The sequence below is a fragment of the Parasteatoda tepidariorum genome, chromosome 1 (genome assembly GCF_982258835.1).
Source record: "Parasteatoda tepidariorum strain Cologne lab strain chromosome 1, Ptep-v5.0, whole genome shotgun sequence".
Taxonomy (NCBI): domain Eukaryota; kingdom Metazoa; phylum Arthropoda; class Arachnida; order Araneae; family Theridiidae; genus Parasteatoda; species Parasteatoda tepidariorum.
Genome location: NC_141755.1, coordinates 70,029,706 through 70,053,841, shown reverse-complemented (window position 1 = coordinate 70,053,841; position 24,136 = coordinate 70,029,706). Strand labels below are relative to the sequence as shown.

General features: G+C 32.8%; 1 protein-coding gene across 13 annotated transcripts in view; it reads left to right on the top strand.

Annotated features, from left to right (window-relative positions):
* The window catches only part of LOC107453245 (uncharacterized), a 116,553-nt gene extending 92,538 nt beyond the window's left edge, over window positions 1-24,015 (top strand). For 8 of the 13 annotated variants that reach the window (XM_087165999.1, XM_087166006.1, XM_087165996.1 and 5 more), the window contains one exon: window positions 5,745-5,998. In XM_087165999.1, the coding sequence (XP_087022125.1) occupies window positions 5,745-5,886 (142 nt within the window). In that variant the 3' untranslated portion in view covers window positions 5,887-5,998. Of the gene's footprint in view, window positions 1-5,744; window positions 5,999-18,706; window positions 18,867-21,092; window positions 21,249-23,755 lie in introns of those variants that run through there. The other 5 variants (XM_087165992.1, XM_071179661.2, XM_071179659.2 and 2 more) reach the window with 1 other exon arrangement.
* The last annotated feature ends 121 nt before the right edge of the window (window positions 24,016-24,136 follow it).

Below are 24,136 nucleotides of genomic sequence, written 5' to 3'. Positions count from 1 at the left end.
AAAGCGATTCCTGATCAAAAGGAAGAGAAAGGCTGGAATAGCCTGGTTGGCAGGATGTTGGACTCGTGTTCATGAGAACGAGAGTTCGAATCCCATCGGATAAAGAATCCCCGCTTATTAAATGATGACTGGTGCACGTTAAATTTGTCGGGGTCACAAAATCTTCCAAGTTCCCATAACAAATCAATACCTCTCGGGGTACAGAGTAGGAGATTGTTCGTTCTCTGGAACTGATCAAAATTACGATCTATGGATAAATGAATGGAGTATGATTGGGTGCTCTCTGTAAAACGGTTTGTGACATATGTGTGACTGAAATTGTATTCTTGGTCATAGATTGCTTCACTGACAAAACACGAATGCACCCTCTGTCTTAGTTTGCTTGATTTCAAGCAGGCTTTCTAGTATTGGCAAGTGACATAAGTAACAACAATAAGGAAGAGGAATTCCAGTCCCATTAGATAACGTTTTTGTTATTGCTTTCAATCCTTCCTGTGCTTTTGTAGATTCAATAGTGATTAGTTAAGAGTTCACAGACACTTTTCCTTATACTTTAATATTGATTTTTGTTCATAAGTGTTCATAATCATACTGCAATTTCGCAAGGTTTCTAAACGTATGTATGAAAGGTTTACTTTACAGAACACCACTCTAGTGAGAAATTGTTTTGATATTATTATTATTATTTTATTATTATATTTCTTTTGCAATAAAGCTATAAATTGATTCCAATGGGCATGAAAATATGTGTTGTCAATAAGTAAGCAAAAAAAAGAACACATAAATAAACAAAACTGTAACAGTGAAAAAGTAAATAAAAAATGTGATAAGATGCATTGTAAAAAAAATTTAGTTTTACCTCGATACCAAAAATGGTGGTAAATATTTGAAAATTAAATATTTGCCACCTTTGGCTATAAGTATGGCAATAATAAAAATGGTGTCAATAAATAAATATTTTGGTGCATATACACCAAAATGTTTTTCGGTGTAGGTAATAAAAAAGGCAAGTGAACAGTGCTGACCACATTGCTAGCCGTATGCCGTTCGTCTCTAAATTGAGGTGCCTAAAGTTGCGTGACCCTATTGGCCGCCAATTTGCTGTTAAGGGAGTGCTTTAAGTTTCGATCATCTAATAAGTGTAAGGTTCGCATAAGTCTAATTTTATTATAGCAGAGAATAGTTTAACTTTCATATAAAAAGGTGGCAACATTCAGAGATGTAAATAGAACGCTTCTCAAACGCATATATTTCGCTGTTATTATTTTTCATTAAATACTTTTATAAAATATCTCTTCGCTTATTTACTGTATTGCATATTAATTAAATTCCTTGTCATTCAACTTTATCTTATATGGCGCAGCCGTCTTTTTAAAAAAGAACCTTTTTACAACTTCTTCTTTGAACATCGAACTTCTTCTATCGCTACATTTTAAATTCTTTCCATGAAATTTTGACTGCCAACGAAGCAAAAAAGTATTCATCATTGGCTAAAACTCGCTCAGGTAAACCTATTTTGACAAAAAATAACATATTTAACCGGAAAAAAAATTTGAAAATTGGATTCCATTACATACTGATTTCTTCTCGCCAAACATACGTCGCCAAAACAGATTCGCTGCACTTTTCTCGCCAAGATGTCAACAGACGTGAATTCTGTTTTGAATGCCTTGAATGTGGAACGACTGACTCATTTAACTGTCGCCCAGTTAAAATCAGACTTGCGTTTAAGAAATCTTTCGCCCAATGGAAATAAAAATGACTTAATATCGCGTATAGTTAATGATAATATAAAAAGAACAGATGATGGAACTTTAGATGAACTTTTAACTCTTCGCATGCAATCTGCTCCGAACTTCCATTTTCGTTCATTTTGGGATTTGATTGGCTACACCAAGTACAAGCTAGATGCACTTACGACTCTAACGGCTCATTATGTATTTCTACGCCATCTGCTCTCCATCTATACGAATGTATTCATTCATCGAAACCAAGCATTAATTGTATTGCTTCCAGTGAACTCTCAGTACCATCATTAGACGACGTTGTTAAACCAAGTAAACATCCTCCTCAAATTGAACTTATTCCAAAATCTGCAGGACTATCTGAGCTTCAACAAACTCAACTTGATGCTATAATTGGACAATTTGCAGACATATTTTATTCTGACGATGACAATATTGGACTATGTCCGTATGTGGAATTCAAAATAGAATTGCAACATGACAAGCCTATCCGTTGTCGACCATATCGCCTTACAGAACCAGATCGCCAATTTATGAACACTCAAATTCAAAAATGGTTGAAACAAGGAATTTGTCGTCTTTCTAACTCGCCTTACGCAGCTCCTGTTTTTATCGTTGAGCAGCCCTTCCATGAAAGTACTCCAAGACGAGTTGTTGTAGACTTCTCACGCACTATCAACTCCATCACCAAGATTGATCCGCACCCAATCGACCAGATGGAAGATAAAATGTGCATACGACCACCTTGCTGGACATAATGTAAATACATATATTGACGACATTTCAACTTCACATGATAATTTTGATTACCACCTTAAAGTTATTTACAATATTTTTCAAGCTACTCGTAAAGCCGGATTCAAGCTAAATCCAGGAAAGTCGCAATTTGCTGCATCAGAAATTTCTCTTTTTGGCCGAATTCTTTCCCAAGATGGCGAACGCCCTGATCCAGAACGCACAGCAGCAGTTGAGCGTTACTCTACTCTAAAAACAATTCATGAAGTCCGCAGTTTCCTAGGATTTGCCAATCAGTTGAGAAAGCACATTCGAAATTATGCTGTTGTTGCAAAACCGCTCACAAATATTCTTAAAGGATTAGAAAAGAAGACAAGTAATGCTACAATCACTTTAACTGATGACCAACATCGAACATTCGAGACTTTGAAAACCAAGATCACTACCGCTCCTATTCTTGCGTACTTCAAACAAGGACTACCAACCTTTGTAGAAACTGATGCATCTTATTCAGGACTAGGCGCATGTTTATCTCAAGAGCAAAATGGAAAACGATGTATCATTGAATATGCATCACGGACTTTAAAAGATGCTGAAACACGCTACCACAGCAATGAGCTGGAGTGTGCTGCTGTACACTGGGCACTTACTGAAAAATTTCGTCTATATCTTATTGGTCACAAATTTAAGCTGATAACAGACAACTATACGACAGCATATGTTGTTACGAAATCATCTCTCAATCGGAAATTCGCTCGATATTTGGTGGATTTTGCACAATTTGACTTTACAACTATTCATCGACCTGGAAAAGAAAATGTTATTGCCGATCATCTCTCACGTTATCCGAAACCAGCTATTTGTGTAACTGTTACTGCAAGCCGTGAATCTCAGATTTGTGAAAAACAGAACAGAGATGACTTTTGTCAGTACATTTTTCGCCTACTCAAAGAAGATAACCCTAATAAAAAGACTTTGTCAATTATATCCAATTACAAGATTGATAACAATACGCTTGTAAGACTTAAAGACAATGGATTGAAATCTGTTGTTGTAATACCGAAATCCATGAAAGACAGAACATTGATTGCTTGCCATGATGATGTCGGACATATGGATGCCAAGAAAACCCTTCACAACTTGCAGCAGCGCTATTGGTGGCCACAAATGCGAAAGGATACCAAATTATATGTTCGAAGTTGTCATAAATGTCAAATTGTTAATCGTCGAACTGCCAACGCTTATGGCTTATTACAGCAATTGCCGATTCCTACAACACCATGGGAAATTGTATCTGCTGATCACATAATTTGCTTACCGCAATCCAAATCTGGTAACACCAACATGCTCGTTCAGATTGACCATGCCACACGCTATGTAATTGCGACACCTTCTGCTTCTCTCGCTGCTCATACAGTGACTGACGCACTATATCACAACATCATACTTCTATATGGGCCGCCCAGCATGTATTTATCAGACAGAGGAACTGCGTTTACAGCGCGCCACACACAGCGCTTTTTACAAAAGTATGGAATACAACAGTCCATGACACCACCATATTCACCACAAGCTAATAGCATTGTTGAACGCGCCAATGGTGTCATTGCATCAACTTTGAGAAAAATAATTGATGGACATCCAGAAAAATGGGATGAATTATTACCTAACGCTTTACTAGCAATCAACACCACACGACAAAATTCAACTAAAAGATCCCCATTTTATTTGCTTCATGGATATGAACCACGCCTTCCACGTGAATTGCACATTGCAAGTTTCATCGATGACACTCCACGTGAAGATCAACTTGACCTTCTTACTTTAGCCAGGGCCGAAGCCGTAAATAATGTGTACGAAAAACATCTAGATAATAAGTGCAGATTCGATCTTCATCGTCGATCACATTCATTTAAGACAGGAGATCTCGTCTTGTACGACTGGCCTAAACAAGGAGATCATAAACTTTCTCCCATTTATAGAGGACCGTTTCTGATTGTTCGTCCAGTCGGGGCCGTATGCTACGAGATCAAGTCTATGGATCAAAGAAAGAATCTTTTGAAAGTTGTTCACGTACAACATCTTCGTCCATACCACATGCGAGATACGCCAGTCACTCTGGAAGAAGGGAGCTCGGAAGAAGAGGAAGAATCAGTTTCCGAATTACATCCAGTAGAAAACATCCAGGATTCTGAAAATAACCCGAACATCACATCGAGCCGCTACGATCTGCGACGCAATCGACGCCCGCCTGAAAGACTTAATAGACAAAATCTCTCCTAGAACCTTAATGTTTACGCTTCAATGTAAATATCTACATTTAGCATTGAGCGGGGCCGAATGTAAGGTTCGCATAAGTCTAATTTTATTATAGCAGAGAATAGTTTAACTTTCATATAAAAAGGTGGCAACATTCAGAGATGTAAATAGAACGCTTCTCAAACGCATATATTTCGCTGTTATTATTTTTCATTAAATACTTTTATAAAATATCTCTTCGCTTATTTACTGTATTGCATATTAATTAAATTCCTTGTCATTCAACTTTATCTTATATAAGGGAGGGGGAGATTTGCGATTCCCTACTTCTTGCTGACACTATGGAAGGGAAGCAAGAGCAATACTTGCGTAAGGTACTAAATTCTCTTTTTCGGAACAAAAGAAATCCCTCGTAAACAAAACAAAATATTAAATTCTGAAACAAATTAATGAAACCAATCTTCTATGTCCACACATGTTGCGATTTGCTTATTTTTGTTGAGAAAATCACCAAAAATATGCCTGTAACGTGTAATATTTGGTTGGTTGGTTATAATGCCACTTGCTAACGGGCAAGCCTGCTTGGTGAAACCGAGCAAATTTAAGGCAGAGTGTGAGTTTTTTTTTCAGTGGCGCCATCTATGGCCAAGGTTCTGCCACACCAAACGTCACACCCGTTTTGTAGGAGAACGATCGATATCCAATCCAGTACCCCCAGAATTTTTGATTTGTTATGGGAACATGGAGGACTTTTGCGAATCGACAGATTTAACGTGCATCTGTCACTTTACTACACGGGGAGTTTTCGGCCGGCGGGGTTCGAACGCACGAACTCTCGGACAAGAGCCCAGAGCCATACCGACCAGGCTATCCCGGCCTTCAGTAATATTTAAAGACCCTTAATTGGAAAATTTAATTTTTCGACGTCAACTAATTCTTATAGCCTCTTGTGGAATCAAAATAGTATTTGGGGAAAAAAATAAAAACTTCAATTCTGTTTTTTAGGTTTTTGAAGCTGATTTGTGTGGAATATAAAAAAGACACAAAGGCTAAAAAGATGTTCCAGTGGTTCCACGCAAAGAAGTACAAAAAGATACCTCTACCTTTTATAGGAGGTATAGGAAGTCCCATGTTAGAAGATAATTGAAAGTTGCTGAAAGGCAAAAATAAGAAACTGAAACAATATTGTTGTAAATATTCAATTCATATTGTACTATAAATTCTTTTTATTTTAATATCTAATAAAAGAATGTACCACATTTATGGTTCTGATACTTTTGCAGAAAAAAAAAGTTAATAAAAACACGATTCTGCTACACTTTATTAATAGTAGCTTGACTTATGCAAACTGTAACTCCACCTAGAATAACAGTAGTAATTTTGAAATAGTACTGTTTGTAGTACTGGTAATAGTATTATTTTTTAAATAGTGCTGAACAGTATTACTTTTAAATAACAAAAATCATGTTTGACTGATTGTACAAATAGTTAAAAATTATTATTTACATTTGATTTTTTCACCTCCATTTTTAAATATGCAATGTCATTTTCTAGGAAACAATACTTTATAAAGCATATACTTTTAAAGGATTCGCGTTGTACTTGTTTAGATAATATTTTTAATTTTATAACAAAACTAGAATGTTTGTATCAGAATTTCATTACGATGTTTGCATAATTAAGATTTATACAAAATTTCCAATTGATCGGTATTGGCTGAATAAGGGGTGTTAAGCATATTTCTTTACAGGGAAATAAAATTAATTATGATCACAAATAAAATTAGGTTTTTTTTTTATTGTACTAATTTCTAATTTTTCTGTAAAAATGTAAAATCATGAATTTGTAAATGAAAATATATATAACCAATGCCTCAATCCAGTCAACAAGGGATCCTACGAAATACTAAAATGGTCTTGCCATAGGTAGCAGAGAAATGTTTTAAAGTTTCATATATATATATATATATATATATATATATATATATATATATATATATATATATATATATATATATATATATATATATATATATATATATATATATATATATATATATATATATATATATATATATATATATATACAGTCAAACCCCGCTATAGTGAACACGGTTTATAGGGAACTCCCGGTTATAGTGAACGAAATGTTCGGTCCCGTGCCCTGCTATACGCGGATAATGTTATTTTTTGTGGATATAGTGAACCAAAAAAGTTAGGAAGTTGGATATAATGAACTTTTTTCTGTCATCAACTTATTTTTTTTGTAATAATTTTGAAATTTCTACTTAAAAAAAAAATACGCATACCGATTTTCAAAACCATATATAGAGGGGAATGTAGCGATAGGCATTTTTTCTTGCTTGCTTCTTTTATCTCACTTTCCCATCCCCAAACAAACAAAGCAGATGTTTCCAACCCAGGCAGACGATGCCCCTGTAAGGTGTCAGTCAGATCAATACGCATTTTATATCAGAGGGAATGAGCAATTATTCATTATTGGTCAAAGGGTTGGGCACTAATATGTGTTGATAAGGCCCTCATTTCAACTCCTTTTTGCTCTCAGTTCAGTTTAAAAAATGCTGTAATCAAGTGTCTCAAATTTAACTATGGCGAGCAATAAACATAAAACGTTCTACATTGATGATAAAATGGGCATAATCAGAAAAATTGAAAATTGATGCAATCGAGCTGATATTTGAAGGAATATAAACTATCCAAATCTGCAGTTTGTAACATATGGAAAAATAGGCAATTAATAATTTCTGCGAATGAAAAAAATTAAGATGGCAGAAAAAAGTTGAGAAAAGCAGATCACAAGAAAGTTGAAGAAACATTACTGAAGTGGTTCACCAATCGAAGTATCTAAACAAATGTCGATGAATTTGCTAAGCGATTTTATGAGACTACTTTTATGTTCTCGAATGGCAGGTTAGACAGGTCTAAAAAGCAGGATAACAGAAATTCAGGAAAAATTATCTGAGAGTCGGGAAGTTTTTCCATTTCTGATGTTGAGGATTGCTCATCAGCTAAAGATTACAGTTTTTTTTGTACGCAAGACAAAGAATAATGGAAAATAACACATTTTTTGCTACTACATAATATTTTTCAGACATTTATTTGAACAATGCGTAATAAAAGGGAGGAGTTTGGGAACTATTAGTTAAATTGCCTGCGTAACGGATATAGTGAACTCCCGGTTATAGTGAACAGAAATTTCGGTCCCTTGAAGGTTCACTATAGCGGGGTTTGACTGTATATATATATATATATATATATATATATATATATATATATATATATATATATATATATATATATATATATATATATATATATATATATATATATATTTATATATATATATATATATATATATATAAATATATATATATATATATATATATATATATATATATATATATATATATATATATATATATATATATATATATATATATATATATATATATATATATATATATATATATATATATATATATATGTATATATATGTATATATATATATATATATATATATATATATATATATATATATATATATATATATATATATATATATATATATATATATATATATATATATAAATGACAAATACTTATAGTTACCTCATGCAGTTAAACTAACAGAAAAACTAAATTTTTAGAATAATTTAGCCAGTACCATACAGTATAATATTGATTCTATTAAGAAGAGAAGCATTATTTGTTGAATCCAAACACCAGCACTTTTTTTTTTCCTTAATCAGTATATCACTGTGTTAAGTTTTTATAATTTAAAGCCATAATAAATTGAATGAAACTACATATTAGAAAATGTTTACTAAAAGAAAAACTATTTTATTTATGTTCAAAAAAGTATGTAAAAACTCTATTTAACCTAACAGCTCTTCAGAAGTTCGAAAATGTGTAACATGGTGCTAAAGTTTGATCATCACGAGCCAAAACCAACATGTTGTTGATGCTATTTCATTGCAGAAAGAAAAAATACTAAGAAAATAGCTATTTCATATAAGGAGGGGGGAATACTTTTTGAACCAGACATTTCAACTGAAACCAGATAGTTCTGAATAAATTTGAAAATCTGCTCTTGAGCTATGATTGGTATAACAGAGGTTGATGCAAACTACATTTTGAACAAAAGTTTCGGAAGAAAAAAATTAAAAATTTATTTATGGCATAAATCACTGGCAATATAAAACTATTCTTTTTTTTTTTTTTTTGGTATATATAATTTTTTATTAATTCGCGTTACAATCTCACAGCTATGTTTTCAAAGTGATTATTCACACTGTCAAAAATTCCGCCTTAAATTACGGTATTAAGAAGACGTCATACCGCGGAAGAAAATATTCGTCGCAAATTCTCTTTCTGAAGTTTTACTAATTTAAAACTTCATTACTGTTCCCATAACAAATCAATACCTCTGGTGGTACTGGATTGGAGATCGATCGCTCTCTGATTCAGGTTAAAATTACGATCTGTGGATGAATGAATGGATGTATGAATGGGTCCGCCCTATAAACGGGTGCGACGCATGGTGTGGCAGAAGTTGAATTCTTGGCCATAGATGGCGCCACTGGAAAACAAGAACAATCGCCCCCCCCCCTCTGCCTAAACAGGCATACGTCAACAACAACTAATTTAGAAGAAAGAAAAAGTAATTTTAGGCAAATCTAGAGTAAGTCATGAAATTTCAATTGCTGAAAGAAATACTTCAAAATATTAAAATGAGAACAAAATATTAGAAGAAAACTTCTCCTTTAAGTAATCCTAAGTTAGCATCTCATGATTTATTTTCATTTGTATATTTTAAAATTTTCTTTTCAATATTTGAAACTTCATGGCTTACTCTAGGTTTGTCTGAACTCACTTTTTCTACTCTTTAAATTAGAAATAAAGGAGAATTTGCGATAAAAAGTTTCTTACGCTGTATGGCGCCCTCTTAAGTAACTGCACTTTGAGTTCATTATCCGATTTTTACCAAATAACATTATACCGTAAATTTTACAGTATATATATTTCTCTTACACGGCGACAAAAAAAAGCCTCATTACAACTCCCCGAATGGCAACGCTAGAAAATCGACCAATGATTGCTGCTAAGAATGTCACATGCCAAATCTAGCTGAGATGGCTCAACATATAGCGCTTTTAAAAACGGAAACTGAAATAACCAGAGAGAGCATAAGCTAGGCAGAAGTTAGTAGTCTTTGTCGATAGATCTCTATTTTAGTATTTTGTCGAAAACGCTTTTTTTTTTACGAATTTATTTGACGATTTTTGATTTATATCACGAATTTATTTGTTTTACTAGAATTTATTTGTTTACGCAGGTTTTTCCATTGCAATTCACTTATTTCAATTTTTAATAGACTTAATTATAGCCAAAATTTTAACCTTTTTAAAGAGATATCAGTTATAGAAATTTTATCTTAAGATTTTATACTATAGCACATTTCTAATAGGTTTAACGAATTACATGTCATTTATTTGAATTCAAATTTATTTTAATGACTTAGTATTTACAAAAAAAGATGTAATTTTTTTTTTTAAAAAAAGTTATTATATGGATTTGAATGATTGTTTTGAATTCTTAGAATTTTGTGCATTTGCAATGTACCTAAGTTAGTAGCGAGCAAAGCGAGCTTGGTTTGCGAAGCAAACCATATAAGATTGCGTAGCAATTTTCGGGGGTTGGCGAGCGTTAGCGAGCAGGGGGCGCAGCCCACTAATTTATTTAATTAAGAGTGATTCATTGATTTTACGGCAATTATTGCATTAAAAATCACAGTAGATCAGATTTGTTTGATCCGTAACATGTTTCCGTGATAATGGATTTTACGGTTAAATGTACCGACATCCTGAGTGCTGGTACATTTTATCGTAGGTAAACAATGGTCTCCCAATCCTTGCAGTTTAGTATGATCGCACACTACTCAAAGCTTATGGTTTTATTGATATTTGCACAAATCACAAACTTCAATATTATTTGATTATTAACATATAACAGAAAATATTTGTATGTATTAATGTGAACATAATTAATGCCTACTTTTAAAAATTGTAAAACAACAGCAAAAAGTCGCTAATACAGCAATTTATGTCGCAGTCAGCGTTTTTTTCCGAATGTTCTTTAACTTTTTCTTACGCGTGGCTGATCAAAGTTCAGCTGATTATATAACCAAGTACCTCTTACACAAATCAATATTTAATAATTTCAAAATAAAACAAAAAATACATAAATGAATTGAACAGATAATATAAGTTTAACGGGTATTAGGATGTCCCATTACGGAAAGCGCATATGATAAAAAAAAAATCGATAACAATTGCCTTTTTATCTAGAAACATTATTGATTAAATAAGAAAATAATTCTATTTGATATAAAATTTTCTTGTCATTTTACTGATTAAACGACATAAGGTAGGTATTTTTTTTTTCTTTTTTAAAGAATAATCAAAGTTTTCTTCTTTTCAGGTAAGTTGTGTTTATTTGTGAAAATTACGCTACATATACCATGTTGAGTTATACTTTCAACAACGAATTATAATTCATTTTATAATGTAAACAATCGTGTGAATCAAACAAATGTGAATCAGAAATTCCTCTAGATTGTTTATTCACACTAATGCTCAAATTTTACAGTTAATTTGAAATTTTCCTCATAATTTTATCTAGTTCGAAATTTGATCTAGAAGAAATTTAAAAACTTTAATGCCTTTTAAACTTATTAAAATCTCTTTTTCCATTAATTAAATTTAAAATTAAGGATTTTATAAGCAACGTAAAATTAATCTAACTTACGGTTAGTGTACAATCTTTAAAGTGGTTTCAAATAGCATGAGTGCATGTATAGTGTACAGATATACGCTGGATCTATGAATAAGCTTATTTTATAAGCAACGTAAAATTAATCTAACTTATAAACTGTTATTGCACAATCATCAAGTGGTTCCAAATAGCGTGAGTGCATGTATAGTGTACAGATACACGGTGGATCTATGAATAAGCTTATTTTATAAGCAACGTAAAATTAATCTAACTTATAAACTGTTATTGCACAATCATCAAGTGGTTCCAAATAGCGCGAGTGCATGTATAGCGCACAGATATACCGTGGGACTATGAATAAGCTTATTTTATAAGCAACGTAAAATTAATCTAACTTATAAACTGTTATTGCACAATCATCAAGTGGTTCCAAATAGCGTGAGTGCATGTATAGTGTACAGATACACGGTGGATCTATGAATAAGCTTATTTTATAAGCAACGTAAAAGTAATCTAACTTACAAACGGTAAGCTCACAATCTTTAAAGTTGTTCCAAATAGCGTGAGTGCATGTATAGCGCACAGATATACCGTGGGACTATGAATAAGCTTATTTTATAAGCAACGTAAAATTAATCTAACTTATAAACTGTTATTGCACAATCATCAAGTGGTTCCAAATAGCGTGAGTGCATGTATAGTGTACAGATACACGGTGGATCTATGAATAAGCTTATTTTATAAGCAACGTAAAATTTATCTAACTTACCATCTAATCTACTAAATGGCTAGTGCACAATCTTTAAAGTGGTTTCAAATAGCGTGAGTGCATGTATAGCGCACAGATATACTGTGGGACTATGAATAAGCTTATTTTATAAGCAACGTAAAATTAATCTAACTTATATACTGTTATTGCACAATCATCAAGTGGTTCCAAATAGCGTGAGTGCATGTATAGTGTACAGATACACGGTGGATCTATGAATAAGCTTATTTTATAAGCAACGTAAAAGTAATCTAACTTACAGACGGTAAGCTCACAATCTTTAAAGTTGTTCCAAATAGCGTGAGTGCATGTATAGCGCACAGATATACCGTGGGACTATGAATAAGCTTATTTTATAAGCAACGTAAAATTAATCTAACTTATAAACTGTTATTGCACAATCATCAAGTGGTTCCAAATAGCGTGAGTGCATGTATAGTGTACAAATACACGGTGGATCTATGAATAAGCTTATTTTATAAGCAACGTAAAATTAATCTAACTTACAAACTGTTATTGCACAATCATCAAGTGGTTCCAAATAGCGTGAGTGCATGTATAGCGCACAGATATACCGTGGGACTATGAATAAGCTTATTGTATAAGCAACGTAAAATTAATCTAACTTATAAACTGTTATTGTACAATCATCAAGTGGTTCCAAATAGCGTGAGTGCATGTATAGTGTACAGATACACGGTGGATCTATGAATAAGCTTATTTTATAAGCAACGTAAAATTAATCTAACTTATAAACTGTTATTGCACAATCATCAAGTGGTTCCAAATAGCGTGAGTGCATGTATAGCGCACAGATATACCGTGGGACTATGAATAAGCTTATTTTATAAGCAACGTAAAATTAATCTAACTTATAAACTGTTATTGCACAATCATTAAGTGGTTCCAAATAGCGTGAGTGCATGTATAGTGTACAGATACACGGTGGATCTATGAATAAGCTTATTTTATAAGCAACGTAAAATTTATCTAACTTACTATCTAATCTACTAAATGGCTAGTGCACAATCTTTAAAGTGGTTTCAAATAGCGTGAGTGCATGTATAGCGCACAGATATACTGTGGGACTATGAATAAGCTTATTTTATAAGCAACGTAAAATTAATCTAACTTATAAACTGTTATTGCACAATCATCAAGTGGTTCCAAATAGCGTGAGTGCATGTATAGTGTACAGATACACGGTGGATCTATGAATAAGCTTATTTTATAAGCAACGTAAAAGTAATCTAACTTACAAACGGTAAGCTCACAATCTTTAAAGTTGTTCCAAATAGCGTGAGTGCATGTATAGCGCACAGATATACCGTGGGACTATGAATAAGCTTATTTTATAAGCAACGTAAAATTAATCTAACTTACTATCTAATCTACTAAATGGCTAGTGCACAATCTTTAAAGTGGTTTCAAATAGCGTGAGTGCATGTATAGCGCACAGATATACTGTGGGACTATGAATAAGCTTATTTTATAAGCAACGTAAAATTAATCTAACTTATAAACTGTTATTGCAAAATCATCAAGTGGTTCCAAATAGCGTGAGTGCATGTATAGTGTACAGATACACGGTGGATCTATGAATAAGCTTATTTTATAAGCAACGTAAAAGTAATCTAACTTACAAACGGTAAGCTCACAATTTTTAAAGCGGTTCCAAATAGCGTGAGTGCATGTATAGTGTACAGATATGCGCTGGATCTATGAATAAGCTTCTTTTATAAGCAACGTAAAATTAATCTAACTTACTATCTAATCTACTAAATGGTTAGTGTACAATCTTTGAAGTGGTACCAAATAGCGTGAGTGCATGTATAGTGTACAAATATACGGTGGATCTATGAGTTGCCTTATTTTATTAGCAACGCAAAATTAATGTAATATGCAAGCGGTTAGTCCTGAAGTGGCTATTAAAAAGCCGATTTAAAAAATAAAAATAAAGAAAAAATTTAAAAAAAAAAAAAAAAAATCTTAAAAAATGGGTAATCAAAAAGCCGCTTTTTATTTTCTTTTTTTTACCTTTTTCTATTAACTTAATCAAAAGCGGAACTTTCGGTGCAAATGTGTTTTAATTACTAGGTCATTAATTAAAAGGGGCATTTATTTGCTAAAATAATTTGATTTTGTAAAGTAATGACTCTATTTTTAATTTTTTAAACTTCAGGTAACTATTTATTAAATTCGATTTATTTTTGCACAGTGAAAATTTAGGAAAAGTTATTGCTTTATTGCATTTTAAGTTTTTATTCAAAATAATTGGTAACCTATAGAATTTATTATTTTTCAAATGCCAAATTTCAAAATTTTTCAATGTTTTGTTTTCAAGCAACAAGACTTCTCTCACTTGAAAACTAATTCTGATTTGTCAAAGTAATAGCAGTAAATGACACTTAATTAATATTTTTCTGCTAAATAAATATTGAAAATAGGTCCAATATTATAGTTTCCTTTTATAACAGATTTTTACAGAGTTGGAATATCAGTTCAGCTTTTAATTTAAACTTTATGTTGCCTAACATGAATAAAATAAAGATAGTTACGTATGAGCAATCAATGAAAACATTATTATAATTCTTTATTTTATTTTTCCAATGAGCTGCACAATCGGTCTTGCCGATGAGCAGACCTAGTGCGTTCTCCAGAGGTGGTATCCACTCTTTCAGGACTACCACAATGGGTGAGATACCGTTGGTCATGTTAATTTGGACGTCTAGTTTCTGCCACACTAGATGGCAGCACCGAGACTCTATTTGGATACTAAAGTGCACTAGGAATTTAATTTTGCCGGAAATGCCAAGAGCCAATGACTAATGAGGCACTCAAGGGATCTTTTACATGCCGCATAATCATACGACATGGCCGCTGAGAATTTTCGCCGGTATCTCTGAGGATCCCGTTATTGGGGAGAAAAGACTAGAGGACAAAAGAAAGATAGTTACAAATCTTTTAAATCTTACGTAGCATTTAATATGAAAATAAATGTTTAAATTTTAATAAAAAAAAACTAAACCTTTGGACGAAAACAACTTTTAAAACAAAACATAATTCAAAAAATATTACGTCCAAATTAGTTTGTCTACCATTCAAAATGAAGGTGAAAGCTCAAATTTTCATTAAAAATAGAAAAAAAAAAAAAAAAAACTACAAGATATTTTCAAAGTAATGCTTAGCACATTTTTTTTGTTTTTTGGCAAATTTATAAAAAAAAAAAAAATTCTCGCTAGTCTTTTTCCCCCCACAATTTTTATTTCGGAGTTAAAAATCAAATGTATTATAGTAAAATAAAACAATTTTATCATTAATACTACAGCGAATAGAACGTAACTAGCTATACACAATGTTTCAATAATTTTCCCGACTTCTAAGATATTACAAAAAATGGAACAATTCTTAGATTCTTGCCCTAATAATTTATTTCTGCAGGTGGTGAATTAAAAAAGGAACCTAAGACGAAGCAATGCGACGTTTAGTCAAGTGTTTCATTTTGGGTGCATGTTGTTTGTTGGTGCAGTCCACCATCATAGAGGATAACTCAGATGGTGTAGAAGACCCACAAAATGCATTGCCATTTATTTTTCCAGGTAATTGAAATTTATTTGTTATACACTTTAAGACCATCATCAGTATACAGTGCTCAAAATATAAAAGCGGATCACCCAGAATAACTTTTGATCCAATGATCGGATCTTCACATTCCAGGTCTCGATCTTAATGACTGAAGGGGGTGCCCTTAGATATGCTAATTAATAAATGCTGACGACATTTTAAATTGCGAAATCAGTCACAAAAACGTACTTTCTCTGGACAAGCATACCTTTTCTTTGATGGATTCGGATTTCTGACCCCCAAAATATAGGAGGTGGCCGTAATCTGGGAAATATGGTCCTAATAGTTTGGTCAGGAGAGGGGTTCGATATTGACAATTATAAAGTTCGTTTATCCAAAGATAATTCAATGCATAAAATAACTTTCAGTAAATATTTATTATTATATTTATGAGTGGCCAAAAAGTTTTGAATTGTAAGATACACCATATTTTGCAACTTTTTAATTTTTTATAGCAAATTTCAAAATTTGAACGAAATCGGCCAAATAGTTTCTGAGAAATTGAATTTTTTTTTAAAAAGTCACATACTTAAAGTTCAATTTCTTGGGGAACTATTTGACCAATTTGGCTCAAATTTTGTATTTTGCTATGTAAAATTACATTCTTTAAAATTGTATAACAAGAAAACGAAAGAAGAAGAAAATGTGCAAATAATAACAAAACTTGTTTATCCCAAGATAATAGGCAACTAATCAAGTTTTCATTTTGTGGCGTAGCTCAGTTAACTGTTAACGGAATTTAAAGCCAAAACGTAAGTATTTTCCTCATAAAAAGTTCTCATCTTTGCTCTGAATATAAACAGAAACCGGTTCTCAAGGGTGCGAAAAGGTTTTGCCTTTCTCAAACACACACAAAGCCGAGTTTGTTACGCAATAGAATAGGTTGAGCCTTTCTCCTTACTTCCGAAATAACCTTACTTATGAGGCAAACATAAATATTCAAACTGAAACAGTTAAAACGTTCCTCTCGGTTCATGTTGCGTAATATATATAAAAAATTAAAAAAATAATGATAATAACAGATTTTTAAATCTAATAATGCTCAAAAAATTTTTGTATATAAATTAGACAAGTTTTAGCATAACAATAAAATAAAAAAATAAGTTAATGCTTGTGGAAATATAATGATATGCAACACTTTTAAACGCTTCATGAGAGGATTTTTGGTATTTAAAAAAAAAAAAAAAACACGATTCTATGCAGGTAGCAACACGTTTGGGTGTATTGTGATATTATTCAGTAGAAATTCCAGAAAATTAAGTAAGAATTTTGATATAACACTAAGGAACAATTTGATGCAAGAATGTCATCTTTGGATAAAATATAATTAATTCCTATACTGTTCTGTCAAGCCTTTCAATTCTTTATTTGGGTCAGGCTAACCGTGGGAGATTCTCGTAGTCCTCCTCTCCATGTAACGCAAATGCGTGTTAGTTCCATCAAAAAGTCCTTCACGAGGGCAAATTTCTCCCAATACTTGATCCAAGAGTTTCCTTGTCTTCTGGATTGGGTTTAAAATTACAAGGCTACGGAGTTGAACATTAGTAGTCGTAAACCCAAAAATGGGGTCTGCTGTTCAACGACGGTTATAAAATAAAATAAAATATGTTGCCTTAAGCACTTCTTATAACTGACAGATAACTCGGCTTTGTCAAACGTGTGATACACATCTTAGCAGCTAATTCCGTTGATGTTTTCTGTTCCTTTCAATTCTAGTTTAATTCTTACATCTAAATACAGATCAGTAAAAATTAGAAACTATTCCTTGTGAGTTAACCCTTTGCGAGCGCATTAATTTTATACATAGTTGCGATCAGAATGAATTTTTGTTGGAAGAACTATAGCATTAACAAAACATAAATAAATAGTTCATTTAAGAATAACACTTGCACTCAGTTTGTAAAATATTATGCTGAATTTTATTTATCTCCAAACCCTTCCACCAGCATGCATACTACTGACATGGTAAAAAGCTTCAGTTGAAAGCAGATATACAACCGCTAATACTAAGTTCTGAATACAGACCGTCCTGCAGTGGACTAATCGTAAAGACACGGTTTCCAGTAGAACACTGAAGTCAAGCATCACTGGCTGCGGTCAGTAAGCTGGTGAGCGACCACCACTTTAATCAGCCTAGGGATCGAGAGTGCGCGGTATTGGTCCTTGTTAAACTGTTCTACCGCAAAATGCTCGACTTCGCGAGCAGATAGTCGGGTTACCAAAGCAGGGGAGCCATCTTCTCTGCAGAGGATCAAAATTGCGATAGCATGTTTTCGTATCATCCTCAGGGATGTTTCCCAGACAGTTGCCAATAACACATTGTGCAGCTCTAGTGCGACGTAAATAAAGTACCTATCTGAATACAGACCAAAGACGAGATGAAATATCAAATATTGAGATCAATCTCAGTATAGTGCGGCTTTCAGGAGAACTCCACCAGACACCCGTCTCGCGTCATGGCGGGTACTGTGGTTACGAGGAAAGGTCACTTCGAATAGAGGTGTGGGGTGAATAGTTTTGTCTAAATCTTAGCATAGGTTGTCGTGAGTAAACCAATCGGCACCTTCTTTCCTCCCTTTCACCCCCATAAGAAATGCGCTCCAGCTTGTTACCATAGCAGCAGACAGCCCCAGACTTTCAGTCTGGAGGAATTCTCCCCAAGGCCGCACTATATACACAGTTTGCTTCTTTTGTCGAAATCAATCCAGTGAAGCCATTTTACAATTCCTGCAAGAAACTTTTCGTTTACTTATAATATTTTATAATTTCATGACTTACAGGGACTAAATGGTGTGGATCTGGAGATCTAGCCAAGAGTTATGACGATCTCGGTATCCACAAGGATACGGACCTTTGCTGCCGAGCACACGATGTATGCAATGATACCATGGCAGCAGGAGAGACAAAGAATAACCTCACAAATGACTCACCTTTCACAAAGTAAATAAGTGCTTTTTCTTTTCAATATTTTTAGCCAAGAAAAACATAATATAGGTCATAGGGATGTCCCACCTACGAGTCTGAACTAGATAAAAGTTTCCCCTCAGCAGTCATCGATTGTATTTTATTTTATTATTGTCTCTTTTAACCGGCGTTGAACAGCCTACCCAATTCTCAGTTTACCTCTGACGGTTAGCCTGACGGCAAGAGGACTTTAAGCCATGATTCGTCTACCACTGGAGAAATTTTGCATCAGCACTGTAGTTGGTGTAAGCCCGGAGCAGAGTTCGTAGCAACCAGGCACCGCTGAGATTCGAACCTCGGTTACCTTATTGGGAGGCGAACGCTGTATCACCTAAGCTACAAATCGTGGCTAATCTGGCAATAGTTATGATTTAAACTATCAACTGCTGAACTTTTTTTGGATGTGACAGGCCTTTAGAAATTTGAGAAAACTATTCGAAAATTCATTCAAAATGTAGTTACATTCAAAATTCTCTATCTTTCTTGTAGGTTGTGAAGGGTGTATGTTGAATGATAATAATTTTTTTGTGTCAGTTAAAGTAATTAACTTCAAATTTAGGAGAGAGATTATGTTACAAAAATACCTTTTTCAGGTAAAGTTAGCTTGAGCTTCTCAATATAAATTTAAAATTGAACCAAAGGACCAAATTATTGATTATAAAAAACACCAATAGAATAGGACTTGAATGTCTTTATAACTGTCTCTTATCTGATTTAACGTGAAGACAGCTTACTGTGACTTTACAAACTACTTGACTTTACAACTACTATGAAACTGTTAAAATTGGAAATTTTTAAACCAGTTTTTATAATTTTTTTCTTCTTTTAACCGTCTGGTTAACCACATTATAGAGAAATAAAGTAATCAGAAAGGTAAATCTATAGTAAAAAATTTTATTTTAACATATTAAAACTCTTCGTAGAGAAATGATTCTATAAAATGACATTTAACACGACATCTGGGAACTGAACTACAATACTAAATTAAAAATAAAACAAATTGTGATCGCCTTGCAGCGATCACAGGCTATCTATTGGCAAAATGGTTGTTGTCAAATTTTTTTTGGAAAAGCAACTTTATTGGGTTTTCATCTTGGACATCTTTAACTGTTAGTCCTGAACTGCTCGGTACACAATTTCGCAGACATATTTGAATGCAGCTCAAACAAAATCTGTGTAAATTCTTTTGATGACTGAATAAAAATTGAACAGCCAATCGAGATCAATATGAACATTTTCGGATTGGTACAATGGTGTTTTAAAGAGATTGTAAGCTGCATCATACACCCGTTTTGGATTCACAGGTTCATACATGAAATATGATTTGAAAGCTAGGCTTTTTTCAATTTTACATGAATAGTGAATGAATCATTTATATCGCGTGGAAGACAGTCTGCAGTCTTGCGCAAGTCATTGGGTACGTTGACAATGGATCCTTTTATCCCTAACTGGTGATCAACACCCAGTTCTCGTATTTGCATGAAAGGGGTTCGAAGAGCCAACATTCGCTCTTCGGTAGGGTTCAATTCTTCCAACCACTTGCAACTTGCGAACGGAATCCTTTCGTTTTCCCGTTTGTGTGTAACACTTAAGGTATTCCCATCTATGGTCTTTGTCTTTTTCAGCCTCGGTAAATTTAGGCATTGGTATCGTTTTTTTTTTCTTGCTTCAACTCTAACTTTTGGGACCGAGTCAATCAGTTTGAACTCTCTTTATTTGTGATATTCTCCTGAATTAGTAGTGAAAACGATCCAGTTTGAACTGTAGGTTAGAATTTCTGATTCTTAATTAAAACAATGAAAACAAAAATATCGTTCAAAGGATGAAATTCTCTTTTATTCACAACACAAGAATTTATGGGATCTCTCTGGTTCCATATCTAAAAAATAAACTCTCCAACTTGATGCACAACAAAATTTAAAGTGAAAAAGAGAATTCTAAAAAAATTATCAAACAGCAGCGGTCACGCATGCAATGACGACGCATGCGCACTGTCTACTATTACTCTTGTAGTTGAAAAGTGTGATGACGCCATCAAATCCAAACCAAGACCCATTTTTGCCTATGGGTTAAAAAAAAAAAGAGAGAAATCCACAAAACAGAGCATTCTTCCTCGATAAATATAAGATATTTCCAATAAGCTCAGAGTAAAATGTAAGAAAAATTTAATAAATACTAAAAAAAATTTTTTTTCTCTTCCAGACTAAGCTGTAAGTGCGATTATGACTTCTACGATTGTTTGGAAAAAGTGAACAGTATGACTTCTAATACGGTAGGAAAGATGTATTTCAATGTACTGAAAAGAGATTGCTATGCCGAAGATTATCCACTCACCAAGAAATGCAAAAAATATAAAACGTAAGTGAAAATATATAGCGGTTCACAATATAAAATATGGTTTTTTATATTGTGAAAGTTATTTTAAAGGTGTGGACAGATTCTTTAAGGGAATTGATAATAATTTCTTTCTGAATTTTTAACAAGTAACTATTGTAGAATCATCCACAATGAAACTTGTGCAAGTTGAATAATCGCGGTAATTAATCAAAGAAGTCAGCTTAAGAAAGAAATTAGTCATTGTTTTTCCATGTTATTCACAACTGTTAATTTCACTCTGTAAGGCAGGTAATCGGGTGATAAATATTTTGCCCTCTTTTATTATGTACTATAAATTCATTCTTGATAACTTGACACATCCAGGGGTGATTGTGAGCCCAAGTTAAAATTCCGGAAAATTTCTTGAGTTAAAAAAAAACAAACCAGTTTAAATTGAAAAAAAATTTAAACAAGGTTTTTTTCATTTTCCTCAATATTTCTTAGTTTACTTAAACTATATTTAAAATTTAACGCATACCTATACCATTTTAACATACCTAGGATGACCTGGAGAAGTAATTAAATTTTACAAATATGTTTTTCTTTCTTCAGTTTATGATTACAGGGGTCTGTCCAGACATTTTGTGAAAGGTCCGTTTTTGTAAAATTGTGAAAAAATTACTCGTAGTTTGTGAATATAAAATAAACGTTAAGTCACATTCTTTCAACCGGGTTCCGCTTTTGTGAATTTGAGCAAATAGGGTCCGTTATTACAAAAAAACCTTTTTCAAAGAGTTTTTAAATTGTAAAGACATACAAAATTATGCACAAGATTATGCACTGTAAAATTATAATTAAAAAAAATAAATTTTAAAAAATAAACAGCAATTGCAGCTACTAAATTAGCGATGCAACATATAAATATTTGGTATTTAGCCTATACTGCTGAGCACAGAATATTCATTTCGAACGAACAAAGGAAGATGCGCCTGCGGAAGACAAAATTTAGTTCGTTTACATCTGCCTTTCGTCCCCACCCCCTTCCTGGGAATGGTTTATTCGATTAACAAAACAATAATGAAGATAAACAAATTTGTGAAGAGTCCGATTAAAAGATAAATTATTTTGTGAAGGGTCCGTTTTTAAGTTAAAATATTTTGTGAAGGGTCCGTTTTTAAGTTAAAATATTTTGTGAAGGGTCCGTTTTTATGAAAAGATGTTTTGTGAAGGATCCGATAACGGACCGAAATTTCTTCTAAACAGACCCCTGGATTATAATAACTATTTACTGATAAAAAATTAATATTAATCATGAATATAAGCTTTAAAGTATCTCTCTGGCTCCCCCTTACAAACAAATAAAATAAACTTTGTTTCTAAGTTCCACCTTTGAAAATTTGATTTCCGGAAACTTCTGCGAGCAATGATTTTTTGAAACATCAGGGCATTCGATTTCCGGATCACTGTTAGCGAAAATTCCGGAAATCCAGATTTTTTCCGGAGCACAATCAGCCCTGCACATCTGACTGTATACCTATATCTGTTTTTATTTGTCTAATTTCATTTAAAACTAGCAGCCTGTGGCTAGTCCATCAACACTAACTCGCCACTTTGCGATTCCACATTTATTTATTGAGTTACAGTATTTTGCAATGGAAATAAAATTCTATACCGCTTAATTTAAACACGTTCGGCCTCAATGAGTAGAAACATGGCAAAAGTTATAAAGGAAATCTTTAAATTAAAAATTGTCTACCGAGGAACATCTTACTTTGTTACCACCTACCTAGTTTCGTATCTGCAACATTTTGAGCTCTGAAGCACCATGAATACACATACAACCAAGCGACAGGTAGACATCTTGATTTTATCAGATGTATAAACAACCCTTTAAATAAATAAAAAAAATTATACATATTTGCCATTTTTTTAAAAACATGTCACTTCCCCACTCTATATATATTTTGAAAAACGAATTCATACTCTGGCATTTATTTGTTCACAACTTATTTGAATACTTAAGTTAGGCAAAATATGGAAACTTAACTTGACCTATTTCTTAACCCTTTGAAGCAGATGGACACCAGTGTCACTTATATATATTTCTGACGCTCTAAATTACAAATGAAAATATATTTTGGTATTTTTTTAATCATAAAAAAGTCTAATTGGTTCTTTTAAAAAAATTATCGGAATTATATTTGTATGAAATATCAAATCGGCAACTGTTTGTCTTAAATCTAATTAAATGCTAATTTGAAAATCATTCTGAATTCATGCTCACTTCCAAATTATTATTTGGAAGTGAACAGTGTTAGGACGATTTTACCTTTAATGTAGAAAGTCACACATCAGTGTTTCATGCTGTATTTCAAAATCATAAATTACAGAACTAAAAATAATATTTTTCCTATACGTAAATTTTAAGAGTGAATGGTTGAGATAACTTGTAACGTTACAGGGCAACAAACTGAGCTCTATAAAAATGTGTAATATTTCTCGATAAGTTCAAATAACAAGTGAGAAAAAAAACTATAAATTTCTTTTAGATTTTTGAAGCTGATTTGTGTAGAATATCATAGAGATACTAAAGCTAAAAAGGTGTTCCAGTGGTTCCCTGCAAAGAGGTATAGAAAATTACCTCTTCCAATTATAGGAGGCATAGGAAGTCCCGTGGCAGAAGAAAAGTAGCTACTTGTATACACGTACAGATGAAGAAAAAAAATTATTGTTAATTCCAATTAAACATGCAGAAAATCACTGTGACTTCACGCCTAATAAATCAATAAATTCTATTTATTGTTGAAAATATTCGTTGAAATCTGTTTCAATGTTCATTGCCAGTATTATGTTTCACATCTAGTTGGTTAGAAGTGCACCCCTTAAAAAAAATTCATCGGTATTGACAAGTGGCATAAGACGACAACATC